General features: G+C 39.4%; 1 protein-coding gene across 1 annotated transcript in view; it reads right to left on the bottom strand.

The window, feature by feature from the left end:
* The window catches only part of CD34 (CD34 molecule), a 74001-nt gene that overhangs the window by 9834 nt on the left and 42169 nt on the right, over positions 1-21998 (bottom strand). Inside the window, exons 2-6 of the mRNA XM_063450985.1 lie at positions 18640-18843; positions 15148-15392; positions 12958-13032; positions 5932-6064; positions 1782-1822 (exon numbers count right to left, since the gene is read on the bottom strand). Of these exons, the coding sequence (XP_063307055.1) occupies positions 1782-1822; positions 5932-6064; positions 12958-13032; positions 15148-15392; positions 18640-18843 (698 nt within the window). The remainder of the gene's footprint in view (positions 1-1781; positions 1823-5931; positions 6065-12957; positions 13033-15147; positions 15393-18639; positions 18844-21998) is intronic.

The raw sequence follows: 21998 nt of genomic DNA, 5'->3' as shown, positions 1-21998 counted from the left end.
ACATGAAATACAGCTGCATTGACAATACATTATAAAAAAAAGTTTACAATAGTGTATGTTTTATACTACACTGGCCCACCTTCACACATTTCTATGGACCTATTTTTACCTCTTGTAAATCTTTAAACCATACCAATTCTACTTTGAGGCCTAATAAAATTCCTTTTTTTTTTTTTTTTTGTCACCACGACATTTTCAATACACTATAGTAGAAAAGCAGGTGCTCCTAGATAAAAAAAAAAAAACTCAACTTATTATTTCCATAGATTAAAAGAAACAGACTTTATTTCACCCATTAGGGTAAAAAAAAATAAAAACAGTGCAAAACATGCAACATAGCACAGATTTGCATTGGCAGTAGCATTCCGGGAGCAAAGGGAACATTGTTTATTTTTTTTTAATTTTTTTTTTTTTGGATTTTTTACTGTCAATCTTTCTTTTATTGAGGTATAAAATTTACGGGTACAGAATAGAAATGGGAGACAATAAAAAGTCATACAAGATGGGGTATCACAGTTCACTATACATTATCTCCGAAGATTGTCGGCCTCTTTTTTTTTATTTAAGTAAAGTGTATTAAAAGCGTTGTTTAGCGTTAAGTGCCTGCGTGCTTAGTGTCGGGGTACGTCTTGTAGTAGGAATTAAGGCACCTCAAAATGTGAGTGTGTTGAGCGTGGGACCTTAGTTAGATGAGCTCAAATAGGTGTGCGTGTCGTAGCTGGGTGTGGTTGACTAAGTTGCTAGCGGAGAGTGCAGCAGGTAATGTGCGGTGTGTTTCATGCTGTGTTACGCACTCTGGGTGTTTGTTTATTTTTTTATTCTTTTTATTAAGACTTTGTTATGATTATACACAAAATTGCATATATAGTCCTATTGTTGCCATAGTGCTGCTCCCACTGTAATTCTGTGAGTTGCTTTCTTCTTTGTGTGTTTTGTACTATTTTTATTGCTATATGGGTGAAATAAAGCCTGCTTGTTTTAATGTATGGGTATAATAAATATTTAATCTGGAAGCTCCTGATTTTTACTATATTGATTGCTGTTGTAAAATGGACTATCCTGAAAGGAATCCCAGTGAGTATATGCACTGACTGAGGTACATTAACTGGACGTATGAACAGAAATGTACATGAAAAGTAATTTGGCTAGACCCAGTCAGGTAATCACTCTGCACCCTCCATCTCTTTCTTTGATACTTCATGACTAGCTCTCTGAGCATGGTTGATCCCTCCTTACCCTGCTCTGTCCTCTTCACAACCTCCTCCATGCAGTTCCAAGGCACTAGTGCTGTGTTGGTGCTAGAAGGTGGGAATATGATGTTCCACACATTTTTTTGCCACCTAGCATTGCAAGGTACTAAGCAGGCTTAAGAGACAGAAGACTGAGAACAGACTCTAAGAGAGATCAGCCACTCTGTGCCTAAGATTATTCTAAGCAGCTATCCCTGGTGACAGCCTCTTGGTTTACACCAGAGATAAAATGAATTAATCACAAGGTGTTTCGGAGATGTCTCTGATCTCCGTGGGTTTGTTCCCTCCAACAATGCTGTATCATGGGAGTGTAGTATGAAAACTATTGCTCCAGTATAGCTGGGAATCCCTGGCACTGTATGTTGGAGGGACTGGTATGGCCACTATTGGGGGAAATTGTGTCACATTATGAGCCTCGGGAGTTGAAAGGTTGTGGCCCACTCAAAGGTATATCCCACCTTATAACTCAATATTTAACCTTTTAAACATTTAAAACACACACATTATAAAACTGATAAAAAATAAAGTTACCTGAGGGTTATCATTGAATTGTTTTTGACTCTCTTTAAAAGCTGGGGATTAAAAAAAAAAACATATCAGGAAAACATTGATTCATATAATATATTGACAATAAATCTATTATGCTAGGAATCTGTTTCCGTAACAAAGTTGAGATATACTGTAAAATGTAATAAAGAACCAGTCAGTTATGTAATTATTATTTGTTTTATTATTTATGGGCAGCACAGCATCTCACTTTACTTAAGTAGGAATTTGAAGTACATTTCAAATTTAAGGCCAGAGTAGCTGTAGTAAAAGCTTATCTCACGTATTAAATTTTTACTAGATCGGCTCTTTTCACCAAAATTTTGAATTCACTTTGAATTCTTTCTTTAGTGAATAACCTAGTCCATTTCAAGCCTAGTACAACTGCTGAAAACTATATGCCATGAAACACAAGTGCATTACATCATGATGCATAAAATATACAGTGGATTTCCATTCCATTTACGCTCCCAGCAAAATGTTAGAAGTAATACCAATATCTGGACACGCCTGGAGGTTTCTTTTAAAGTATTTGAAGTGCAAAAGTAAAGACCATGTTTACAAATCTTAAAGGAAAATCCCAAGACATATTACCGGGCCTTAGAATGGCCTAATTTAACGTATAAAGGAAAAAAAACACAAGACAGGATAATGACAAGAATGCAGAAATCACGGAAACAATGAACAAGCCAAGGGTCAAGGAATGGGGAATTCAGAATAGTCAGGAGCCAAGCCAAAGGTCAAGGAATACAGAGATCTGATAGTCAGAAGGAAAGCTAAGGTCAAATACACAAGAATCAATAACAGAAACGCGCTCTCGGATAACCACAGTGGAAACCACGACAGGGCACAGAGAAATCGACAAAACAGGTCTAAATAGTCTAAGGTGCTCCCTGATTGGCTGCAGGGAAGCATGTGATCGTGAGCGTGTGTGTGTGGCACACCCACACGTTTAAAATGAAATTGCACTTTAAGGGTTAAATTGTAAACCTTTAAAATCAACAAAGCTGCAGCGGCCGGCGTCTCTAATGATTACAGACTCGGCCGCTGTGTGAGGGGGAGGAGCCACCACCGGAAGTGAGTGTTGTGCGGCATATCCATTACCACGTGGAAATGCTGCCAGACCGAGATGTGCCCGCCGGGACCCATACCGCTCTCTGGCAGGAGCGGGCCCAGTGGGCGGTGTGACTCACATACACTGGCACACACAAAGATAAACAGATAAACATATACATACACAGGCATATACACACACTAGCATGCATACAAACAAATACCTACATACACACACACAGATACACACAGTGACACACATAGATAAACATACATGCCTATTCATGCACACACACACTGGCACACACACATATACATGTAAATATATATACATGCACAAATTGACACAAACACACAGATACACACATACCTGTACTTACATAAACTGTCATGTACACAAATACACATACATACCTATACGTACACACTGGCACACACACAGATACACACATATACCTTTACATACACACACTGGCACATACAGATACACACACATACCTATACATAAACACACGGGCACACACACAAATACACACACACACACACACACACACACATACCTATACATACAAGCACAAATACACATACATACTTACACATATACATACTTGCACACAATCAGATACTCACACATTCCTACAGATACAAACACTGACACACACTTTTATACACACATTCCTACACATACACAAAATTCAAGTTACATATTGTTAATCACCCCCCTGCTTGCATACCTTTTGGTTGCATGAAAGTGACTTCCTGGGGCTGGTTACCACTGATAGGAGTCTGAGGCTCTCTGCCTCCAGTGCTCCCTCCTTACCTTTCCTCCCTACCTGTGTGATCTATAAGCTGGAAGGTAGTCACTTCCTTCCACCACTGTGTGCACATATTAAAGATATTAATAAGATACTCAAAATAAGGTAAAGTCTTGGCGCCTATATATGCAGCACTAACCTCCCCTGGGGCTCAGTGAGAAAACATTCTCACTTGCATATAAATATATATGTGTTTACCTTTTTGTTTAAGTTTGCATCACTTCTTAACTTGGACGGTTGATATATTTGAGCTGACTGATAATTGTTTATTGGTGAACATTGTTCCTTTGTTCTTATGTCTTTATTGAAAAACCAGTAAAAAATTGAAACATGAAAACAAAATAAGTCACATTGTTCTTGTTCTAAATTACATTTCAGTTACATAAAATGTATTGGTAAGTCATCTAACATTTTTCAGAACACTCCACTCACACCCCTAAAAAGTGTCCCTTTTTTGTGCATTTGAAATGTAGGGATGTATGTTAATTTTATGCTGCAACAAATAACTAGAGATGAAAAGTTCAGTCTGAAACAGTCTAGATACCTTGGCTATAGTAACTTTATAGCAGATGTGTTATAATGTTGGCATGAACAGCCTTCACGGAGATCAGAAGCCAGTATAATGCTGCAAAATGAACGCCCAGGGTTACACATTTAAGAAACATTGCTCCATACTGCTGTATGTTGAAGATCTGCCAACATATTGTAGAGCAAATACTTACTTAAATAATGAATGCCGCCCTCTGAAGTATGTGCGGCGAAGCCGCGCATGCGCACAAGGGAGCAATGAAGCTTCCAAATGGAAGCGTCTGATTGCTCCCTGCTCGCGCCCGCCTATTTCGTCATTTTGACAAGGCTCCCGGCGCTAGAACCAGGTGAGTAAAAACTGCTGCCTGGAGAGTCCCTTTAAGTTCCTTTAACCTTTCCTTGTAAGTTTTATCCTGCAATCCATGAACCAGTTTAGTAGCCCTTCTCTGGACTCTTTCCAAAGTATCAATATCCTTCTGAAGATACGGTCTCCAGTACTGCGTACAATACTCCAAGTGAGGTCTCACCGGTGTTCTGTACAATGACATGAGCACTTCCCTCTTTCTACTGCTAATACCTCTCCCTTTACAACCAAGCATTCTGCTAGCATTTCCTGCTGCTCTATTACATTGTCTGCCTACCTTTAAGTCATCAGAAATAATCCTGGTCAAATGAGCTTACAATTTATGAAGAAGGGGTATGGACACGCAAGAAGAATAACAGAGGGGAACCTTGATTGACAGATCAGATTCGTGTGTTGAAAATTTAGTCAAAGTGGTGTGTGGTAGAACTGAACAGTGAAGCATGAGCTGAACTATGGAGGTGAAGGGACTAAGGAAAGCAAGTGTAATGAGAGGAGCATCACCAAGGAAGATGATAAGCTTCCCTAAATAGGTGTGCTTTCAGTGTCTTCTTAAAGGACTGGAGGCTATGGGAAAGTCTCAGGGCACAGGGTACAGAATTCGATAAGAATTTGGCAGCCTTTAAAAAATGATGAGAGCTTGCAATGCAGGAACGAGCAGATGTCAAAAGAAGATTACTTGCAGAGCAAGAGGAAATCTAGTGAGGAGTGGAGTTATTGAAGGATTTCTATTTGAGTTGGATCATGAAGGGTACAGGGAGCCAATGTAATGATTGGTAAATGGGTAAGATGTGGGAGTAGCAGTCAATCAGGAAGATGAGCGTGGTGGCAGCATTCATTACAGACTGAGGAGGGGCCATGCGGGTATTTGGAAGGCCAATGAGTAATGAGTTGAAGTAGTGAAGTTGGGAAATATGACCTCAATGGATGCCCACTTGGCTGTAGAGAAGAAGCTGTCTAAGTGCGGGAGTGCAGGTAAGTAACAGATTAAATTAATTTGTTATGAAAATCGTAGGGTAGGGGCTGAAATCTAAATAGCCCAACTTACCCTAGGGGCTCAAAGTAAAAAAAAATATAGTCCCCCCACAGTGTTCCATAGTGTTAAAAAGCTGAGATGCATATTCCTTGACCTCTTTATCTAAACCCTAACTGTAAGTCCCTCTAACTTTATTGGAAAGCATGTACTGTTGTATTTCATGTCATTACAGCACGGGCACAGCAGTCTATCATGTCAACATTTTAAAATTGAATCCAAGTGGAACAGTGGACTAGTTTGGCAACCTATTGATGAAACAATAGATTACTCGTCATTTACTCGTCAAAGTAATTTCCATGTGTCTAGCTGAAAGATTTCAAAACCATTTCAAGTTTCTCTTACCTTTGAATTTTTCTGAAGCAGTTGCAATCCACAGAATACACTGGGGATTTACTTCTGAGTTGTAAAGTGTAAGGCTACTATCGTCACAAAGTAAAGATTCCAGTTTTCTCCTGTCATCTTCTTTCAAATTTTGCTGCATGGAGATTGAAACAAAATAAATAAATTAAAAAAAATAAAAAATAAAAAATAAATATATATATATATATATATATATATATATATATATACATACATGTGTATATCAATGCTATAAGTATAAATCTTGCCCCAAATACATACATAGACACACTTTGCAATATGGGAAAATAACGTCATAAGTGGGTTATAGACATGTTGAGGCACTGACTGTGAAATTTCCATTAATACATGCTTCACCATTATGTACCATTTATGTCACATTCATTTCTGGTGTTAGACTTAAAGGATCACTAAAGTCACCCAGACCACCTTATTTCAATGAAGTGGTCTGTCTGCTGTCATCCTGTCCTTGCAGGGTAATATACACTTCTAGTAGATGTCTTCCTGACAGCCGCAAGAGGTGCTCCCTCCTTCAGAACCAAGTAAAAGCTCATAGCAGATTTAATTTGTTGAGTGTAGTGTTTCTATGGAAGAATTACATTGGAGGAGATCACAGAAGACATCAGCAGCATTCCGACATATTCGAAGACTGAGCACGTGGCAGAGGCAGAGCAGTCTCAGCACTAATCAATCTTTAACTTTCACTTTACATAGCAAAGGGGGCACAGCAATAGAAGGAAACCTATAGTCCCCAAAATATATATTGTTGTTTTTGGGGCGATAAGTTTTCTTTACTGTTAAAGATGATTTTTTTATTTCATTAGTGGGGTACAGGCAGTGGCGTACATACCGCGGTCGCAGCTGCGACCGGGCCCATCACTCCAGGGGGCCCGGCCCCACCACGTTCAAGGGGTCAATCGGGTGGCCTATGCTGTTAGGGCCTCCCGATGGAGATGGATTGTCAGGGGGCCTGGTCAGCGCTGCACGTCACTCCTCCCAGCTAACACACAGAGCCCGCAGAAGGAAGCAGAGGAGGGCGTCAGAGTGGGAACTCTGACTACCATCACCCTGAGCCACCACTGGACCCCTAAAAGGTAGGAAACAGGAGGGTGACTTAAACATTGTGTGTGTGTTTGTTTGTATGTGTGTGTCTGTGTGTCTGTCTGTGTGTATGTGTGCCTGTCTGTTTGCATGTATGTGTCTTTGTATGTGTGTGTGTGTCTGTCTGTGTCTGTCTGTATGTGTCTGTGTGTGTGTCTATCTGTATGTCTGTATGTGTACATTTATGAACAAGTTGAATCATTATCCTCTATCAAATTAATTTAACATTAGATATAAATGTTCAAAATACAAAAGATTTTACAAAATGTTTATCCCTATAAACTTTCTATTTTTATACTTTATTTATATATCCTATTTTTATACTTTATTATGTATTCTATACCACATATTTAATTTCTACAACATAAGAATGTTTTATTGGTAAATGAAATGTGTATTTGGAATGACTGAAGCAATAGACAGAATCACGTCTCTGATGAAGTAGGGCGCATTCCCTACGAAACGCGTAAGACAGATCTTCATAGCAGAATACAGAAGCAGACCGCGTTCACCAGCAGCAGTTCATTCTTCCACGCAGGACCTTTGGCAACAACTGTAACCGGAATTGTCCGTTCTGCACGTCTCCCGAAGTGAGGCTTTTGTTCGGGACGTGCACTCAGACCCACGCCGTCCTCACCAGCAGCCGGAATACAGACCATCTGTCAACTCAATCCAAATCCATCTTCAAACAATTCGAAGGTCCTTGCTGTCATTTGACAGTCTGGTAATGCACTTCTGAACTACATCTGACCCATATTTTTTGCATTTTTAACCTTTTTTAACTCTTTTAAAACGTTAAATACACTGGCATTTTTTTGATAAATATATCCAGTTTTTTTTTGCTTCAGTCTATAGCGATACATTGTTTATATCGCTAAAGCTAACAGTTACATGTACTGTATTGCTTAACATTAAGATACTTTTATCTTTGATACTACAAAGTATATTATTTGGAACAGGCATTATCTACCCCACATTACATTGGGGATTGAGACACCTGTTCTGCACATATTGGCTGCATACCTTTCCAGGAGTTCAATTTATTTATCTTACCATATTTCATTTTATTATCCTTTTTTTATTTCATTTACATTTGCTCTTTATATTTATTTATCTCTTTTCTCCCCTTTTTTCATCTACCTCACTTTATCCATTTCCCCTTTCTATCTACCTGTTTTTTATCCATGATCCCTTATTGCATTTAAAGGCATATCACACATATTGAGCATTTAAAGGCACAGCACAATTTAAATTTTACTTATTTTATTCCACATATTTTATTGTCCATACACAGTACTATAGCCATTAGTCACTAGCCAGCTCCTGGAGTTTACCCACTGCATTCTAGAGTGTTTTTACATGTATGTGTGCCTGTCTGTTTGTATGTATGTATGTGTGTCGTGTGTGTGTATGTATCTGTGTGTATGTGTGTGTCTGTCGGGGGGAGAAAGTGGGTGGCGGAGGGAGGGGGCCCACGGATCAGTTTTGCACTGGGGCCCCATGGATTGTGTGTACGCCACTGGGCACAGGACACACACCTGTCAGTGTATTACAAATGAGTATTGCAAGCTTATATGGTGAGGGTGACCCAGAAGACTCCCAGCCTTTACCTCTGCTGGGTCCTCTTGCAAGCCCCGACAGTCAGAGCAATACGGCAGATTACCATGGCAACGCTACAATACTAAACATTGTTGGGGCTCACAAGAAGAGCCTGCACCTGGCAGAGTTGCACGCAGGAGTCTCTAGTGTACCACCAGATCACAAAGAAAGGTAGTGTCCTTCTGCCAGGTCCGAAATAAGAAGCAGGAAGGGGGGAATACACTTAAAAATAGGTAGAAAATTAACTGCTCTTCTTTCACCCCCAAAGAACACAGTCACTATCCCACACCACAAATCCACGCACACGCAAGCACTGCATCTACTTTACACACACACACACTCACTGCGTCCAGTATAGACAAACACTTCCCCCATTGGAAACACACACACTGCTTCCTCTGATGATCTGATCACTGATGTTGCAAGATATTGCAATTGTGCACGCACACCTGACTCCTGCATGCACAATGCTTTTTTTCCCCATGATTGGCTAGGCTGCCCTCCTGCCCCTGCTGGAGTAAGAAACGCAGGCAAGAAGAAGCAGCAGATAAATATGAAAACATTTCATTTTTAACTGCTTTTTCTGCTTTTGATTGATGCAATGAATGAGATAACTGTCTGAAAAGGATGAATGACCTTTTAAACAGTTTGGTTACTAACAGCACCAAGGCACTCCTGGCTCCATAACCCCTAAAGTGGGATGTAATGGTTTTGGTGCTTGGAGCGTCCCCTTAATATATATTCACCTTAAAGAAATTTTAATAATAACAAAGGGAATTGCTCAGCCCCTGTCCCCTTGCTCAGCCCCTGTCCCCTTGCTCAGCCCCTGTTCTTTTGCTCAGACCCTCTCCCTTTGCTCAGCCCCTGTCCTTTTGCTCAGCCCTTCTTCCCTTGCTCAGCCCCTATCGTTTTGCTCAGCCCCTCTCCCTTTGCTCAGCCCCTGTCCCGTTGCTCAGCCCTGTCCACCTTCCCCTGTCCCATTCCTCAGCCCTGTCCCTTTCTCAGCCCCTGTCCCTTTTCTCAGCTCTGTCCCCCGTCCCTTTCTTCAGCCCTGTCCCTTTCCTCAGCCCCTATCCCCTTCATCAGTCCCTGTCCCCCTCCCTCAGCCCCTATCGCCTTCCTCAGCCCCTGTCCCCATTCCTCAGCCCCTGCCCCCCCTCATCAGCCCCTGCCCCCCCAATCAGCTCCTGTCCCCCACTTTCAGCTCCTGTCCTCCCCTTTCAGCTTCTGTCCCCCTTCCTCAGCCCCATGCCCCCCACCACAGCCCCCATAACATCCCCACTACAGCTCCTCTCCCTGAATTGCAACCCATATCACCCACACTACAGCCCCTTTCCCAAATTGTAGCCATCAACCTACTTCATCCCTTATCCCCCCACTACATTTCCTAACCCCCCAATTACAGCTCATAACCTCCATTAGAGCCCCTGTCCCCCCACTAAAGCCCCTATCCCCCTACTACAGCCCTGTCCCCTTACTCAGCCCCTGTCTACTGGCTTTAAAAATGTGTGTGTGTGTGTGTGTGTCAGTATGTCTCTTTGCGTGTCAGTAATCTGTGTGTGTGTGTGTGTGTCAGTATGCCTGTGTGTGTGTGTGTGCCAGTATGCCTGTGTGTATGTGTGTGCCAGTATGTCTGTGTGTGTGTCAGTATGTCTGACTGTGTGTGTCTGTATGTCTGTCTATGTGTGTGCAACTATGTCTCTGTGTGTGTACCAGTTTGTCTGTGTGTGTGTGTCAGTCAGTATGCCTGTGTGTGTGTCGTTATGTCTGTCTGTGTGTGTCAGTATGCCTGTAACAGTGTGTCCGTCTGTGTGTGTGTTAGGGTTGCCACCTGGCCGGTATTGCAGTAATACCGGCTATACAAATACCGGTATTTTTCTGAGTTTAGACTGCAATACCAGCGCCGGGCAGTAGGTTTGTGTCTGGAGAGAGGCCGGCATAGGAAGTTACTTTCTCTCCCTGTCTCTCTCTTATCACCAAATCCGCAGGGAACAGCTATACATCACAGAGCACGTCCAAGCAGGCAGCAGGTAAGTGAGGGATGGGGGAGCCCCTGAGAGAGCCATTGAGAGAGACACTGGGGTAGTGGGAGCCCCTGCCAGAGACACTGGGGTACTGAGAGTCCCTGACAGAGACACTGGGGTACTGGGAGGCCCTGAAAGAGAGACACTGGGGTACTGGGAGGCCCTGAAAGAGAGACACTGGGGTACTGGGAGCCCCTGACAGAGACACTGGGCTATTGAGAGCCCCTGACAGAGACACTGGGGTACTGGGAGGCCCTGAGAGAGAGAGACACTGGGGTACTGGGAGCCCCTGACAGAGACACTGGGCTATTGAGAGCCCCTGACAGAGACACTGGGGTACTGAGAGCCCCTGTCTCTGTGTGTGTACCAGTTTGTCTGTGTGTGTCAGTCAGTATGCCTGTGTGTGTGTCAGTATGTCTGTCTGTGTGTGTCAGTATGCCTGTAACAGTGTGTCTGTATGTGTGTGTGTTAGGGTTGCCCCCTTGGCGGTATTTTACCGGCACAGACGGTATTTCTGGCCGGTGCCGGTATTGCAGTAATACCGGCTATACAAATGCCGGTATTTTTCTAAGTTTAGACTGCAATACTGGCGCCGGGCAGTAGGTTTGTGTGTGGAGAGAGGCCGGCATAGGAAGTTACTTTATCTCCCTGTCTCTCTCTACTCACCGAATCCGTGGGGAACAGCTATACATCACAGAGCACGTTCAAGCAGGCAGCAGGTAAGTGAGGGATGGGGGAGCCCCTGAGAGAGCCATTGAGAGAGACACTGGGGTAGTGGGAGCCCCTGACAGAGACACTGGGGTACTGAGAGCCCCTGACAGAGACACTGGGGTATTGGGAGCCCCTAAAAGGGCTGACAGAGACACTGGGAGCCCCTGACAGAGACACTGGGGTACTGGGAGCCCCTGACAGAGACACTGGGTTACTGGGAAGCCCTGAGAAAGAAACACTGGGGTGCTAGGAGCTATGATGCAGACAGGGATGTGACGCAAACAGCCTGTTGCTGCTGAGTCTTTTGAGTGAGCACTCAGAAGGGCAGTGCAATCTCCCTAAACTGTAGAGCAATCCTTCTATACAGCAGAATCAAACTGTAAGTCGTTCTGTGATTTTTCAGAATTTTCCTTGTTTTAAATTAATTTTTTCACTTATGTCACTCCTTGTGACTTATATCCAGTGATGTCATGCATACATAATATATTATGCAAATTAGCATGGCCGGTATTTTTTTTCAAGAAAGGTGGCAACCCTAGTGTGTGTGAGTGTGTGTTTGTGAGTGTGTGTCAAATCAGCAAGTGTGTGTGCCTGTCATTGAGTGTCTGTTTAGGTGACTGCCCCACCTTTCAATCACATGGGAAAGGTGTTTTTACTCTCCTCTTGGTGCAATGGGCCACTTTTCCCCCCCCCAGGCCTAAGGCTGCCAGCCCTCTCCTGCCCTTTCTATTGCTCCTCAACCCTGTCTAAACCCTCCCCATCCTGTTCCCTGTCTCCATTTATATCTTTCTTTCTTTGGTTCCTATCACAATCCTCCTTAACATCCAGACTGCTTTCTTCTGCCTCAACATCTGTCTCCTTCCACTTTCATTAATTCCCAGTTCAAATGTCATTTCACATACTTGAGCAAAAACATTTCAGTTTGAGTGCCTCCTCGGGCACAAGTGACAGCAATAGTCCTTTCCTAATCTCACTTCCTGTTTATCTTTTAAAAGTGTGTGATCACTTACATTGTTAAAAATACAGATATGGTAAGGAAATGTCGTGCAATTTAGGCCTATATGTGTATGAGATAAGTCAATTCTGATGTATTACTGTATTTTTCTTTTAGGGGCTGTTGGGACACTTGTTTATGTGCAGTAAGCCCAAACACTATGTAGGAGAAAAGGAATGCCATTATGTTTCCTAATGGGGTCTCGGTTTTCCTCCACATCCTTGCATCATTTATAGAACAATTATAGGAAGTGGGCAGAACTGACCATCGGGAATATTTGTTTGTTAAAGACTTAAGTAGCTGGGAAATAGGAGCATGTTTACTGAGTTTTACTATGCCTAGTAAACAAAATGGTGAAGATGACGCATAAGCACACGCAAATCTACAATGACAATCCAACAAAGTGGCTAAAATTACAACAAATGTGCTAATTTGATCTGGACTTTGTAGATCTGAAATAGCTATCATCAGTTCCCATATATGTGTACCACCATCTCTTTTGACATTTGTGGGAGCCTCCATTTTATAAGAACCTGTCTTTATAATACAATGGCATCTTTAAGACACAAAGATACTTACACAATTAGTTCTCTCATTATATTCAAAGCAGACCACCTCTAAATTTGGATTCTGGTTCACAAGGGTTTCACATGTCTAAAATGGATATTAATAACAAAATAGAAATTAAACATAATTTTGTTTGTTCCAATCAATTCTCTTCAAGTTTACTAGATATATTTTTAATTTACTTGTTTGTCTTCTAGTATCTAGTGAGCTTTTTTAGGCTTAAGTCTTTTCTACTGTTTTCCACAATTCCCTCCGCCCTTGGAAAAAAAGGCTGGTTGGATTTAAAAAATGCCAGAGTGTAAATGGTACAAAATAAAATTAAATAAACATCTGTGAGTCCCTATGTTCCCTTAACAACTAAGGCCAGAGGAATGAGTGGTTAATAAAATAAACCTGCAGATACCACTTTCCCCACATATCATTAAAGGGGCAGTCACTGTAGTAGTTAATGTGTCAGAAGAACTCTGGCGCTGTCTTCCTGGCAAGAGTCAAACCATTTCCACTAAAAGTACCGTCCCACAAGGATAAGGAAATAAATGATTTTAAAAATGATTAAAAATATATATACACACTTTTCAGTGACCAGGGGCTTCAGTCCAAGTGTTCATATCTATTGGCTACTCCAACATGTGTTGACTTACACCCCTTCTAAATCTCCAGCCTATACATTGCCCTATGTTAAATCCTAAACGTTAATGTTTTCTATGAATTACATTATGAAACCAAATCTCATTAATTTAAAGAATTATATAAAGCTATCCTTTGCATTAACCTCAGTCTTTCAACATTTCACCTGTGCAATTGCAATAAATTCCTGCATCCACAGCAATTGCCTCCACACTAGGTTGTATAACTAATGCCAACAATGCTGCATTAAGCTGTCACTGTCACAAATGATATATTACTTTCACTCACTATTGCAGGGAACTCCAGGCTAACAATCAAAGGATGCCTAAATCACACACAGGTGTTTTCAGCAAGCCATTCAGGGATCCAGTCCTGGTCAGCTGCTCGCTACCAATGCCCCTACCATCCAATATATATTCAGTATACTGAAGTAACAAAACACACTAAAACTGCCCCAACAAGGTTTAATAAGGTTTAGCACTGTTTATTGTCCACTGGGGACATAACATTGAAGTTTACTTAGAGACTTACTCAGCTGACTTTGTCACATCAAACAGGGTATTTATCTCATACTTCCTATTATTACATACCTAAAGGATCACTGTGGGCACCATAACAACATCATAAAAATTAAATTGTGGCGGTTATGGAGGTTCATGGAGCTTACTTACTTTTAAGGATTAAACTGCTCATGAACTGTTTAACCCCAAAGTCTCCTCTCGAGGGCCATTTCGCTCTGGCCTCTCCAATATCTGCTTTTTGAAAATGTTCACAACAGAAGCCTCGGGCTGATGCAGGTATGGGCGATGATGATTGGCTTAGAGCGGTTACGTATTTTTCTCAAGCCATTTTGCAAATGTTTACTACTGATTGGCTTAGAATGTCAGCTAACCGTTCTAAGCCAATCAGCAGCACCCTAGGCAATGGGTGTCCGAGGCGTTCATTTTGAACATTTTCAGAAAGCGTATGTTGGAGGGAGCAGGGCAAACCACTGGAGAGGAGACTTTGGTGGTTTAACCATCGTGAATGGTTTAACTCCTAAAGGGACCTTGTGGTACTTTGACAACTTAATTTCAATTAAATTGCTATGGTGCCCAGAAGGTCCCTTTACGTTTTGCTTAATTGTTTTTTGCTTAATTGTAAAGCTAATATGAAACGAATAACACAGACAGAGTTATTTTCTAAAGGGAGATTTAAAATAAATGCAAAGTGAATTTGAAATTCAAATTGGAAAATTCACTTTGAATTCTCACTTTAGCAAGTAACTTTGGAAGTATTCTCAACAGAGACTGCTTCACAACTTGGTTGGCAACAAAGTAATTCAAAATACAAATTGTAACACCTGCAAAAGTATTAGAATATTAAAACTAGTATTGGTAAAACATTATGTAAATATACATTTAATAACTTAAAATCTCGCGACTCAAAAGAGTTCATATTAAAAAGATGAACAGCTTCCTTTTAATCGAATAGAATTGTAAAGCAAGGCCACATGCATTGAGAGCAAAAGGTTTTCTTGAAATAAAAAATAAAAATAAAATAGCTGACGTGATTGAATATAATGTGCATACTTACAATCTGACATTTCTTGTTCTCCTCCGTTGTGATGTTCGTAGGGATAGTGGTTAAGGCAGATTTTTGTGTTGGGTTGACTTGTGATTCAGTAGCTTTAGCTGTAGTGGTAATCGTTGATGTGTTTTGAAAGGATGTAGTTTTATAAGACTCTGTAGTGCTGTTATCAGTGAAGATTGTGCTGTTATTCATAGCCGTTGTCAGATCAGACGGAGTTGTGTTACTTGTTTTAACTGTGTTAGTTGTTCCTGGAATTTTCATGAAAATATGTAAAAAATTTCAGTTTTGTTATATAATTATACCAGGTATTAATACAAAACAGAAATACGTAACCATTAAATTCAACCTCGGTGATAGTGAATTCACAGTTCTATGCTCACAATCTGACACTTACCGGGTTATTTACTAAAGTGAGAATTCAAAAGAATATTTTTGGTTTGACAATTTTGACCTTAAATTGTAGATTCACCTTTGAATTCACTCTGAATTCTTGCTATAGTAATTAACCCTGTTTATTTACCTTTGTTTAGAAATATTACAAAGGGAGATGAGGATCCTGTGCAATACTTTTATATCAAAATTTATTATTTTGAATTCATTTTTTTATTATTAGAAAAGGTACGAGAAGAAAACCCCACCTCACCTATATGTATTTAGTGGTAAAGGGATGGGTAAACACTAAAATTGTCTTTAATCACGGGTCTTTTATTCCAGGGGTTTGGGGTCCCAGGGGCTGTAGTTTGTATGGCGAGCTTTTGGCACAAAGCTTTAACATGCACTATTGCTCATATATACAGTAGTAATTCTCACATACAAAACCATTTACTGTTGGTTTCCACACACTGAATTTTTTTTTTTTCCTTTAATTGGCCACCAGGTTTTTACACATCTCAGGATGGATTTTGTCCCACTCCTCTTTGCAGATCCTCTCCAAGTCATTTGGACGTTTGGCAACTCGAACCTTCAGCTCCCTCCACATATTTTCTATGGGATTCAGGTCTGGAGACTGGTCACTCCATGACCTTAATGTGCTTCTTCTTGAGCCACTTCTTTGTTGCCTTGGCTGTGTGTTTTGGGTAATTGTCATGCTGGAATACCCATCCATGACCCATTTTCAATGTCCTGGCTGAGGGAAGGAGGTTCTCACCCAAGATTTGACGGTACATGACCCCGTCCATCGTATCTCTTTGATGCGCTGCAGTTGTCCTGTCCCCTTTGCAGAAAAACACCCCAAAGCATAATGTTTCCATCTCCATGGTTGACGGTGGATATGGTGTTCTTGGGTTCACAGGCAGCATTGCTCCTCCTCCAATCACGGCGAGTTGAGTTGATGCCAAAGAGTTTGATTTTGGTCTCGTCTGACCACAACACTTTCACTCAGTTCTCCTCTGAATCATTCAGATGTTCATTGGCAAACTTCAGATGGGCCTGTACATGTGCTTTCTTGAGCAGGGGGCACTGCAGGATTTCACTTGTTCATGGCGTAGCGTGTTACCAATTGTTTTCTTGGTGGCTATGGTCCCAGTTGATCATTGAAACTCCACGAGGTGAGATCTTGCATGGAGCACCAGACCGAGGGAGACTGACAGTTATTTTGTGTTTCTTCTATTTGAGAATAATTGCACCAACTGTTGTCACCTTCTCACCAAGTTGCTTGGCGATGGTCTTGTAGCCCATTCCAGCCTTGTGTAGGTCTACAATCTTGTTCCAGCTCTTTGGTCTTGTCCATGGTGGAGAGTTTAGAATCTGATTGATTGCTTCTGTGGACAGGTGTCTTTTATACAGGTAACAAACTAAGATTAGGAGCTCCTAATCTCCGCTCATTACCTGTATAAAAGACACCTAGGTGCCAGAAATATTGCTGATTGATAGGGGATCAAATATTTATTTTGACTCATTGACATGCAAATCAATTTTTAACTTTTTGACATGTATTTTTATGGATTTCTTTTTGTTATTTTGTTATTATTGTTTTTAAAATTTTTGTTATTCTGTCTTTCACTGTTAAAATGCACCTACCATTAAAATTATAGATTGATCATTTCTTTGTCAGTGGACAAACATACAAAATCATCAGGGGATCAAATGTTTTTTTCCCTCACTGTATGTCTAGCCATTCTTTCTCTGTTACATAACAGTTCTTAAATAGCCATCTTATCCAGAGTGCTTTACAAAATGTAGATACTAACCATATTGTTATGGACAGAGTAATATACCATTATGTAAAATTAGACAACTGGTGCTGAAGAAAAAAAAGAACTTTGCCTATAGACTTAATATGACTCCCGTCGTATATTTATACAACTGGCTATTTGAGACAATCTGTGAGCTTACATGCTACAGGAACAGTGTTCGTGCTGATAAAAGCTAATGAAGAAAAAAGGATTGGGGGCACACCCAAAATATGCATTCTGCAGGAATGGTGCTGCCGTGGTGACCAATATTCATACATGTTACAAATTAAATTACAGCACAAACATAATAATATAAATAATATATTAATAGTCTTATTAGTCAACTTGAATTCACCTATCTAAGAAAATAAATCTGGGGATTCAGTTGCACCATATTGCCGTATGTTGTTAAACCCACCACTACATTTGTCTCCCACATTTGGATTTAGTGTAGAACCCACCGATATTGGGATCCTGGTGGAACTGAATCCCTATATTTGTTTTCTTAGATAGGTGAATTTAAGTAGCCTGATAGGATTATTAGTACATTATTATGTGTGTGGCGTAATTTAATTTGTATCATGGATAAAAGCTAATAAGTCTTATTACTTTATTAGCACCAACACAGAGCGAAGGATTATATTTACTGGTGCCATTTTTTTACTGTGTTTATTTTGCTGGTCACATTGTTTTCCATTTTATGCGTGACTGGGCTAATGTATAAGCATACAAAGGAATTTAAAGGGACACTCCATATCCAAAGTACAAATTATATATAAATCACTGTTTAGATACTGTTTTGTTCCCTAAATGCAATTTATTGCTGCCTCTTAAGTTCAGTGCAAGTAAGCTAACCAAACCAGGAGATAAAGGGGCCTGCTGTCTGCTTGAAAAGGTAGGGAGGTTTAACCAGATTAATTTATAAAACTGCCAATTTCTATTGAAAACTGCACTTTTTCCAAACTGAAAAAATAAGACACACTTGACACATAAAGCTTTCCAGCAAGCTAATGTGTTTTAGGAGTCTGGGGTGTCCCTTTAATTGTGTGACGCTAGGATCAATCACTCAGCAGTGTGTGAAGCTTGGTAGTTTGAAAGAGAAAGCAGGAATTAGTAGGCTGAGACAAAGAATGTAAACAATGGGAAAGAAGAAAAGGTAGAGGAGATCAATTAAGATGGTGTAAAATGTATATTCTAAACAAATACAATAAACATAACAAAATGTGTATAAAAGTGACCCCTAATTTATCACTTAATTATGGGTCATCAAAGTGACTCAGTATTTATATCAATGTCAGAGAAATTCTCATACATTACTTACCCAGGTCTTTGTTTTCTATTGTAGAGGCTGTGGAGATCGCAGAGGCTGAAGAGACTACAGGGTGACCGTGTGTGGTCAGTTGAGTGTTATTCTTTGTTTCAGCTATTGTTATTGTTATAGTTGTAGGCCATTGTGTGGATATGCTCTGGGTTGTAACTGTGTTTGTTGTATGGGTAGTAATTGGGGTATTTACAGTTGAGGCATCTGTGAACAAAATGTAACACATTTGGTCAAATGTTTGTGATTTCTACTTCTGTTTTATTATATTTCCATCATTAACTTTTAATGTGAACACAGAAAAAAAAATAACATTTAGGCAGGAATAGCGTGCAATATAGACATTAACCCCTTAAGGACACATGACATGTGTGACATGTCATGATTCCCTTTTATTCCAGAAGTTTGGTCCTTAAGGGGTTAAGGGATAATACACAACAAAACAAATGCACCTGCTTCGGACTTCTCTGTCTGAGGGAAAGCAGTTTATGAGCCACTGGAAATAGTATAGTAATAAGTATGCTCAATATACACCAAAGGCTCATATTGAAAATTAGGATTTAGATATGAGTTGAATAGGCCCAATTTGGTATATTTATTAGTTCCACAGGGAATCATAATTCTACCTATATTAGGAGGCACAAAGACATTTGGAAACACAGATTGGTACATTTATTGGTTGAGTTGCTTTAAGTTGTTGGTAAAGTACTCGACTGGGCAAGCTGTGGCATTGATTTAACCCCTTCAGGACCGGCCTGTTTTTGCGATGTTTGTACGTTAAGGACCAGAGCAGTTTTAACACTTTTGTGGTGTTTGTGTTTAGCTGTAATTTTCCGCTCTCTCATTTACGGTTCCCATACAAGTTATATATTGTTTTTTTCAGGACAAAAGGGGCTTTCTTTACATACCATTATTTGTATTATGTCCAATATTGTATTTAAAAAAAAAAATAAAATATGGTGAAAAATTAAAAAAAAAAACATGTTTTTGGACTTTTACTTGAAAAATCTTTTACTTATCTACAAAAGCTAATGAAAAAAACTGCTAAATAGATTCAAAATTTTGTCCCGAGTTTAAAAACACCCAGTGTTTACATGCTTTATTGCTTTTTTTTGCAAGTTATAGGCCTATAAATACAAGTAGGAAATTGCTGTTTCAATATATATATATTTTAAATGTATCAATAGTGACCTTGTAACACCGTTATCTGTCATAAATCCCCGAAACACACCTAACATGTACATATTTTTTTAAAGTAGACAACCCAGGGTATTCAAAATTGGGTATGTCCAGTTTTTTTTAGTAGCCACTTAGTCACAAACACTGGCCAAAGTTAGCATTTATATTTGTTTGTGTGTTAAAAATGCAAGAAACGCTAACTTTGGCCGGTGTTTGTGACTAAGTGGCTACTAAAAAAGGCTGAACATACCCCATTTGCAATACCTTGGGTTGTCTTCTTTTGCAAATGGTATGCCATCATGGGGCTAATTCTCATTCCTTGGCTACCATACGCTCTCAAAGGCAACCTAACCAATCCGACAAATTTCAATTAAAAAAAAAGTAAAATCAAGCCTTATATTTGACCCTGTAACTTTCACAAACACTATAAAACCTCTACATGTGGGGTACTGTTATACTCAGGAGACTTCGCTGAACACAAATATTAGTGTATCAGAACAGTAAAATGTATCACAGCAATAATATCCTCAGTGAAAGTGCTGTTTGTGTGTGAAAAATGCAAAAAACTTCACTTTCACTGACAATATCATCGCTGTGATATGTTTTACTGTTTTGAAACACTAATATTTGTGTTCAGCGAAGTCTCCCGAGAAAAACAGTACCCCCATGTACAGGTTTTAGGGTGTCATAGAAAGTTACAGGGTTAAACACAGTGCTAGCAAATTAAATTATCTGGACTTTCGGCCTGGGATGGCAGGCAGGTCCCTCAAATTGCAATCATTAAAATTACTTAATTAGGTAAAAATATTACATAAATACACATGTAGAATTTTAATATATATACATATTTATATATTTGACGTCTACGTGTATATTTATGAAATTATTTATGTAATTATGTATATGGACATATGTATATTTCGTATTGTTTTTATTTATTTATTTATACATAGATATATATATCATTACATTCTAAGTATATTTTGATATAAATATATATATATATATATCAAAATACTGTTAGAATAAAATTGCATATATAAATATTTTTTTATAATTATTACAAATCATTTTTTTTTTTTGTTATTTATTTTTATTAACATATTATTTGTATTTTATAATAATATATATATACCATATATATAGCAATTATATATATTGTATATATTCGTGTGTAATTTAAATATAAGTGTATTTTTATATTAATATACGTATATATAAATATAAAAATACACTTATGACATTATATATATGATACATATACATATATTATATATAGATATAATACATGAATATATATCATATATATATATATATATATACACATATTATTATTTTTTTTTTTTACACTGATTTTACACTGTTTTTTTTTAACTTTATTTTTTTGATTTTTCACTTGCAGGGAGACTGCCTGTCAGCACAGACAGTCCCCCTGCAGGCAGATACACAGACCCCTATTGCGGTCATGTGATCGAGTGATCACATGGCCGTGGGGTCCTGATCTGCCGAGGGGGGACTGCCCGGGCAGACAGGCAACCCCCCTGGACCGGGTGGAGCACTGATCGCCGCCGTGGGACCGACGGCGATCAGGTAAGTAGCCCCAGACCGTTATGACGGTTCAGGACCGTCAGCGGTCCAAACGCACGTTTTACCGCTGACGGTCCTGAACCGTCAGCGGTCCTTAAAGGGTTAATAAGCTTTCCAGATGATTCAATACTGTTAGTAAACGTTCCAAATGATTTATCCACAAAGTCCCTGTTAAGTCTATGGGAATGTTTGTAGATAAGTCATTTTGAAAGTTTTTCTAATTGTATAGAATCATTAGGAAAGCTTATTATAGGCCTTGATTTAATCTTGAGATGTCCAAATGATTTAATATTTGTTTTTGATAAACTTTTATATTTAATTTTCAACCTATTAAAATATCAAAAAATCGACCATATAGTAAACAATCTATCAATAGATAAAAAATATGGAAATATTACAAAATGTAAATATTTGTCATAATAAATAATTTTAAAAAAATCCAACAATATTAATTTGAGGCCTATGTTTGTAATTTAAGATCTGGATATTTACAAAAGCACTTTCAATGGGTTTACCAAAAGTAAAATCCATAACTCATGAGCACTGTAAAAGGGCTGGATTCTCTTTACAGAGTAAGTGCTTACTCAATTTACAGA

This window comes from Pelobates fuscus, chromosome 1, assembly GCF_036172605.1.
Source record: "Pelobates fuscus isolate aPelFus1 chromosome 1, aPelFus1.pri, whole genome shotgun sequence".
Taxonomy (NCBI): Eukaryota; Metazoa; Chordata; class Amphibia; order Anura; family Pelobatidae; genus Pelobates; species Pelobates fuscus.
The sequence above is the reverse complement of the archived record's forward strand: the minus strand, read 5'-3'. Positions and strand labels throughout refer to the sequence as shown.